The sequence below is a fragment of the Pimephales promelas genome, chromosome 22 (genome assembly GCF_988280905.1).
Source record: "Pimephales promelas chromosome 22, fPimPro1.hap1.1, whole genome shotgun sequence".
Lineage (NCBI taxonomy): Eukaryota > Metazoa > Chordata > Actinopteri > Cypriniformes > Leuciscidae > Pimephales > Pimephales promelas.
The window spans coordinates 28,511,408-28,520,006 of NC_142790.1; the positions used below are offsets into that span (position 1 = coordinate 28,511,408).

Here is an 8,599-nt window from a genome sequence, read left to right on the forward strand (position 1 = left end):
TTAGCAGAGGATGAAACATTCACATTCACAACTTATCGTCAATGAGCACTGAATGCTTGTGAAGAGAGAAAACAACAGCCAGACGTTTAACTGCTGAATCCGTTCTTTAATGGTCTCCGTCACACACACCGTGGACGAGGATACAGTAGATATTCACATACACACAACGAGCCACATCTTACATTGAAACGTTTCCAGTTGTAACATGGTTTTTCACAAGTTCAAGTTTGCAGTTGAAGTATCATTGAAGTTTTGTTCAGAAACAAGAGAGCTCAAGCATACAGTAATCACGTTTGACTCCAGTTCGTCCATGTTATATTATCTGGGATAAACCGTTCTGATGACCAAACGTCCCTCTCACATCTGCAGACTGACATTAAACAGCGCTTTCATTCTCAACATGGCTGAAGAAACACTGAGTTATGAGTCTCAGGGAATCAGTCTGATTATTAATAATAATAGAATAAGGAATCGTCTGGGTTCAATGCAAGTCTTTACACTTAAAGGAAGAGTTCAGGCCAAAATTAATATCCTGTCATTATTTTCTGATCCTCATATTTATGAATATTTCATGATGTTAGGCAAAATAAAGCAGTCAACAGAGCTTAACACTGATCCCTGATCATTCCATCGAGTCTCAGATGATGGAGAAAGCTCCTCTATCAAAATTAGTAAAATCAAGCCCCATTTTTATTGCAGCCTTAATATCTCACATCATTAAAAATCATCTCTGAGGTCTAAAGCCCATTTCTGCCATAATAATAATCATGCTTTGGTAAATCATAATAATAACGTAAGCATTTTATGAAGTAAAAATTAACAAAAAGTCATGATTATGACTGTATTGCATCATTTATTTTCTTAATTTGGACTTTTTGTGACTGTCATAATTTGCCAAAGCATGTTTTTTTTTTCTTATGTGGCAGAAATGGGCTTCCATACAGCGTATGCTATGTTCATTTCACGTCATAATTATATCATTATTATGAGATGACATCACTTAAGAGCTTTTTTTAACCTCCTCAGACTCAATTATTAATGGACTCAATTATTCACATCCATGGTGACATTCATAAAGCCAAAATGGATCCATGTGCTTGCATCATCACAACATTAATTTAGCCAAAATATGCATTTTTTATGCATTTATTTAGAAGAGTTCAGCAATTATGTAATGTAATCTGACTTCTCGTAAATTAAACTGAATACTGATCAAGTTTGTAATAATTCTCAATGACTCGCTCAACATGCTAATTTTGTTAATTTATGGCTCTTATTGATAATTAAGTAGTCAATTTGCTAGCTTTATTGACATGCTGCTTGTATGAAACAGGCCTGGGAGAGATTGATATTAAATATGTCCTTGAAGAAACACTTCCATTCCAGTAGGTTTGTTTGGGTCGGGCCTCTATTTACTGTCTCACAATAAACACACTTCCAGATTCGATATGAAATATTCAGGAATAAAAAATAAATAGCGTCCATAAACTACAGAGTGTTTCCAGTGACGGGCAGCAGGAATACAGCAGATGCACAGTGACGGACACAGTCCACGCACGTCTTCAGCGCATGCATCAAAGCATCACAAAAACTAACATTACAACTTCTTGAGGTTCATCATCATTTCCTACTCTTCATAACAGCTTCATCAGCATCTCCAGCCACACACACACACACACACACTGCAAAGGTTCAGTAGTGACTAAACTAGAGATGCATTATTGACAATGACCAGTACAGACATCATGTCTCTAGTCTAGACTGAAAGATTTCGAGCACCTTTAGCATGTCTGAAACATATTTTGGTTTATATATTTTAGGCTTAAAATTGACTATGCATTAACTAGCCCTCATAAAAGTGATTTGGTGTCAAATTACACAGAAAATAAGCAGTCAGATGATAGATACAGGTTTGTGTATTTCCTATTCAGTCTTACACCTTATAACTGCATATATTTGAGTCTAAACAGTTCATGATAATATTAATTTATTACATATTAATATTCTAAGCCTTACTGGTCAAAAGTTTAGAGTGATTTCTGAAAGATCATGTGACTGAAGACTTGCTGGAAACTCAGCTTTGATCACAGAAATAAATTACATTTTACTAATTAAAGTAGAATATGGTTATTCTAAATTGTAATATTTTTTGATTTTACTGTATTTTTGATCAAATAAATGCAGCCTTGGTAAGAAGAAGAGCATCATTTCGTCATTTTTCAAACTTCTGCCTGATAGTTTTTAACATTATTTCAGTGTTTGATTGATTTAAGTTTATTTTGGGGGTCATAAAATGTCAAATCTGGATCCTAAAGCAAAACCAGCTGAGAACCGCTGATGTTCAGATCTGACCAAAACTGCTTTACAATTCAAAACCTTTCAGACTTACAGCAATAATGATCAAGATACCACAAACACATTGAGATTATAAATATACACGTCTGAAACATCTGACATTCCTTGTGTTTTGTCCAGATCTAGCTGGTAACACACAGCGAACCCTGTGGTTTACGGTCGGTCAGTGGAGATTTCATGCATTTGCAGTCATTGAGTCCATGTGCATGTTGAACACACACTCACGCTAGCATGCAAACACTGACAGACGCCAGATGAGCTGGACTGGGTTGCACTTACACCAGTAAACAATGTTAAAAAAATCAGTGCCTTCAAACTGAAGTCAGACTGTAAAGCAAAAGTGCATGTTTGTTTTTTGCCCTCCGTCGCAGGAACAGAGACACGTCAGCAAAGCCTAGCCGTGTGTGTGTGTGTGTGTGTTTCTCTCCCGACAGCAGGTTTTATTGCATACTTGACCAGCGCTTGGACACTCAAAGTCCCAGAAGCCGATGTTTGTAGATCAACTCGAGGCAGAAACGCATGTTTCCTCCAGTTCACAGACTCAAGGTGAAGTTTTCCAGAATTCCCAGGATCTTTTTCACAACAATTTGTCTGTTCAGACCAATGCATAAAAACAGGTTCACTCGATGACAGCAGGTGGCACTTGAAAAGCAGGAATAATTGATATACTTCAGCTAAAATACTTTTTAGAAAAGAAGAAATACTGTTTTACTTTGCAGGTCAAATGAAAATATGATAAACGTTTTTCAGATTTCTTAGTTTACATCTCGTAATTTTGCATCAAGTCTTTGCAGAAAATCTTCATCTCCCGCCCGGGCTTTAACTCGTCATTCTTAGACTTGAAGATCATGCGTACCCAGACAGAAATATAGAGTCGGCACAGTGCGGGTTGGGTACCAGATGTGGGCCGGATCTGGACCGGCACTATGTTGCTGTCTAGATATGATCTCAAATCTTTAATTAATTCGATATGCATTTCTAAAAACACATGCGATTAGAAAAAAATGTGCAAACAAACATCGGGTATAAAAAAAAAAAACATTGGTTAACACTTTATTTTACAGTGCCCTTGTTAAATACAGTATTTTACATGTACTTACTATAATAACTATGCATAATTACATGCAACTAACCCTCAACCAACTCTAAACCTACCCTAACCGTATAGTAAGTACATAATATCACTCAACGACACCTTAAAATAAAGTGCAACCCAACATTGCATTGGTCTGAACAGTCTGAATTTGGCCTTGCTGTGAACAGCGTGGTTCACTTTAAAAAAAAAACTTTTGCTGATAATTTACTCACCCCCATGTCATCCAAGATGTCCACATCTTTCTTTCGTCAGTCGAAAAGAAATTAAGGATTTTGATGAAAACATTCCAGGATTTTCTCCATATAATGGACTTCAATGGGGTCCAAACGGTTCAAGGTCCAAATGAGAGTTTCAGTGCAAACTTAGTTACTATCACACTCCTGTTCGAACTCGTTCATCAAAATGAACGAATCTTTTTTCATGTCATTTGGTTCATTCAATGAGTTGACTCAGGATTTGTTCATTTTAATGAACGAGTTAGGAGACTCAAGATTGCGCATCACAGAACAGAGCAAGGCGAGCATTTGAGCTTATAAAACCTAAACTTTGTAATTTTTTTTTAAATGAGCGATCGTTTCGCTAGATAAGACCCTTATTCATCGTCCGGTGTCGTTTAAAGCCCTTTGAACAATTTGCAGTTTGCACTGAAACTCTCATTTGGACCTTGAACAGTTTGGACCCCATTGAAGTCCATTATATGGAGAAAATCCTGGAATGTTTTCATCAAAAACCTTAATTTCTTTGCGACTGAAGAAAGAAAGACATGGACATCTTGTATGACATGGGGGTGAGTAAATTATCAGCAAAAGTTTTTTTTAAAAGTGAACTACTCCTTTAACTCCGGAAGATGTTCGGGACTATAATCCATTTCCAGTTGCTAGCATGCATGATCCACATTAGCATTAGCAGTACAGTGACATCCGGCTGCGTCTCATGGCTTCGCTGATCAGATACGCAGGACTGACCTCGGGCTCTTCCGTCATCACCTCGATGTTCTGCCACTCCCCGCACCGATTTGACTTCTTGATGGTGTCCACGACGCACAGCGCGTACAAACAGTCCTCGAAGGTCGCGGCCATCGTGAGCGGCCGACCGTCCCACGTGCGCCGGTCGTCCTGCTCCTGAAACGCCTGGCGGACGGCCTGGACCATGCAGATGGTGCCGGTAAGATACGGAGACGGGATGTCCCGGAAAGCCTTGTCGGGCAGGGAAGCGTTTTCGATCTGCGTTTGGTCCTTGAGGAGAAGCTCCTGTCCACATTGGCCGTCGTTCTTCTGCCCGTACAGATCCGTCCCGCAAACCCTCAACCTCCCGGCCGTTCCCACGACCACCACCTCCTGCCGGAACTCTCCGGGGACGTTGAAGTTGAGCGTCACCGTGCAGCACGCGCCTCCCTCCAGGACCATCTGGAAGGTGCAGAAGTCGTCGCTGGTGATCTGCCGGATCCCTCGGATGTGGTCGGTCTGCTTGACGAAGGTTTTGAGGAAGCCGTGCACCTTCGCCGCGCGCTGGCCGGTCAGAAACGTGAGCAAGTCGATGATGTAACTGCCCACCGAATGCAGTCCCCCTCCCCCCATCAGGTCGTCGCAGCTCCAGTTGTACTTCTTCCCGAGAAGGCTTCCGGAGTGGACCTGCGCCTCACACACCAGGAGTTCCCCCGCGTACCCCTCCTCCAGGAGCTCCTTCATGCGCACGAACGCCGGGAGGAACCGCAGCACGTTTCCCATGATGCTCAGCAGCTTCGGGTAATACTGGGCCGCCGACATCATGCGGAAGGCGTCCAGCGGAGTCGCCGTCCGATCACAGATCACATTTTTACCGATACCTGGAAGAGGAAACGAGAGGGAGCGTTAGACGTGTGGATGATGTCACAAACTCACAGAGAATACATCACACAAACAGACAGAGAGACATTAAAGGAGTAGTTCACTTTTAAAAAAACTTTACTCACCCCCATGTCATCCAAGATGTCCACGTCTTTCTTTCTTCAGTCGAAAAGAAATTAAGGTTTTTGGATTTTCTCCATATAATGGACTTCAATGGGGTCCAAATGGTTCAAGGTGGAATGAGAGTTTCAGTGCAGCTTCAAAGGGCTTTAAACGATTCCAGACGATGAATAAGGGTCTTATCTAGCGAAACGAGCGATCATTTAAAAATTAAATAACAAAATTTAAGTTTTATACGCTCAAATTGTTGCCTTGCTCTGTTCGTGACTCTCCTGTTCGAACTCGTTTATCAAAATGAACAAATCTTTTTTTCGAGTCATGACTCAAAGGTTCCTAGATAAGACCCTTATTCATCGTCTGGTGTCGTTTAAAGCCATTTGAAGCTGCATCTGAAAATCTCATTTGGACCTTGAACCGTTTGGACCCCATTGAAGTCCATTATATGGAGGAAAATCGTGGAATGTTTTCATCAAAAACCTTCATTTCTTTTCGACTGAAGAAAGAAAGACGTGGATATCTTGGATGACATGGGGGTGAGTAAATTATCAGCAAAAGTTTTTTTTAAAAAGTGAACTACTCCTTTAAAGCGCTCTAATTACAGGCTTCCTTTGATTTCAGTCCCTCTAAATACCAGCAGAGGGAAACCTTTACTAAATATTAATTTCAATGTGACGCCAGGCTGGGTTTCAAAACAATGAAGTGTCTTACAGAGGTTTGTGTATTTGATCCGTACTGTAAGTTGATCATATCAATAAAAAACAACACTTGCAGTTTATAATGAATAAAAACAAAGTGTCGCCTGCTCACCAAGGCTGCATTATTTGATGAAAAATAGCAGTAATAATGTGATTTTTTTTCTCAATTTAAAATATCTGTTTTAATATATAATAAAGTGTCATTTATTCCTGTGATAAAGCTGAATTTTCAGCTAAAGGATTCTTTGATGAATAGAAAGTTCAAAAGAACAGCATTTATTTGAAATATAAATGCCACTTTTGATCAATTTAACGCATCCTTGCTTCATAAAAGTATTCATTTCTTACATCATTTAATTCTCACATCTTTTGAACAGAGGCGAGGAACTAAAATTGACAAGTAATTGAGCCGTAAACAGAAGAAACAGAAGAGTAGCAGTGAATGTGAAACGCAGACGAACCGAACTAAGCATTACGCTAGCAGGCTAATCTCACATTACAGTCAGATATTAATCCAGATGACCCATTTATAGAAATACAGACAGTGTGTGTGAGAAGAGAAATACATCTATGTTGGTTCAGAGCTCAAACTGTATTTTCACTCTCTCAAACACACATTGTGAATGACTCTGTGTGTGTTATTCCACAGAATAAAAGCGTCTTCATGACCTTCCATTAAAAAATAACTTCAGATGATGTCATCAGTCCCCTCCAACCTGACTGAGTTCTGGTGTGTGTGTGTGTGTGTGTGTGTGTGTAAGAGAGAGAGAGAGTGTGTTCATTAGTGCAAGGAGGCTTTGCAATTCCTTCCTCTCTAGGGATCAAACCAGCATTAATCCATAGTACCTGCACAACACACACACACAAACACACACACGCACACACTCGCACACACCTGACCCATTACCTCAGGGTCCAGCAAACATCCTAACCCAGAGAATCAAGCGAGTAAAACAGGTCCTGTAATGTGTGTGTGTGCTGGAAATAGATTCCTACAACTAAACAGCCTGATCTCACGTTTCCACTCCGTCTGAAGAGATGAATGGAGGATAATGTGTGTGTGTGTGTGTGTGTCTGCATCTTTACAGCAGAGATCTGACTGACCTCACACTCACATTAATCACAGCGAGCGACTCGACGCTCCGTCACACAATATTCAAACACAGTCTCTGTCCATGAGCTCACACACACACACACACACATTATAAATCAGAGACGATATCAAAACACCCTCTGAACACCCACAATGTTGCTTAATATATTATATCAACATCAAAATCATCATAAAATATATCATGAATATTATACACACCCAAGGCTAAATAACACCATTTAATCCTAATATGAGACAAAGACCCACAGAAAACTGAGAAAGAAATGAACTTCTTTTGCATAATATTTTTACATAAAATTCATAGAACAATAGATAGAGTGAATGATAAAATGATAGATAGATAGATGATAGATAGATATATATATAGACAGATAGATAGATAGATAGATAGATAGATAGATAGATAGATAGATAGATAGATAGATAGATAGATGAGCCTGAGAACACACACACACACACACACACACACACACACACACACACTGACTGTAAGAGCATCAAATCACGACAGCAGGACAGAGACTGACGGAGAGAGAGAGAGGCCATTCAGAGATTGAATTACAAATCATGTGAGAGACTAGGCCAGCACACACACACACACACACACACACACACACATACACGTCTATATTACTAACAGGGGACTATCGCTCTATACTGGCCAAGAGGGGACTAGTGTTTCTGGTCATTTTGAAGAAAAAAAAATGACATACAAAATTCTCTTTTGAGGTCTTTTTTCATAATATAACTTTAAATATGCATTTTTTTATTTTTTAAAAAACATGCCAAGTGGGGACCTGAAACTCTGGCCGATTTTTACCTTACCAACAGGGGACTCATATAGCCTGCACTGGATCTATGTGTGTGTGTGAACACTGAAGTGAACTGGCAGTGAAATCTGTCTTCATTTTGCAACTTATACATATATACACTTATACACGTACATATATATATATATATATATATATATATATATATGTGTGTGTGTGGGGGGGGTCATTATAATGCTCAAACAAGCATCAGAGATCACAATATCAATGTGTATAGATACATATACAATGTAAATTTAAAAAAAAAAAAGAATGACCAAAAAAAAAAAAAAATTGCTTGAGGAAAAATCATTTAAATCTACAACGGGTAAAAATACAGATGGTCACATAATATTATGAGAAGATGACTCTTATCATTCATAATATTATTTTCATAATATTGTTTTTCTTATTTAACTCTCTCTAACTCTTGTATTTAACAATTTACTTGCCATTGTTATACGTGCCACGTCTATATTACTAACCTATACATTTCTATATTACTAACACAGCAGTATCGGTCCACACTGGCCAAGAGGGAACTTTGTGAACGATATCTATCCAACCAAGTGGGGACTTTGTGT

The 8,599-nt window shown here is 39.2% G+C and overlaps 1 protein-coding gene across 1 annotated transcript in view; it reads right to left on the minus strand.

Annotated features, from left to right (window-relative positions):
* Nucleotides 1-85: 85 nt before the first annotated feature.
* gfod1 (glucose-fructose oxidoreductase domain containing 1) overlaps nucleotides 86-8,599 on the minus strand; it is a 40,417-nt gene continuing 31,903 nt past the window's right edge. The window contains exon 2 of the mRNA XM_039684540.2: nucleotides 86-5,276. Within this exon, the coding sequence (XP_039540474.2) occupies nucleotides 4,354-5,276 (923 nt within the window). The 3' untranslated portion in view covers nucleotides 86-4,353. The remainder of the gene's footprint in view (nucleotides 5,277-8,599) is intronic.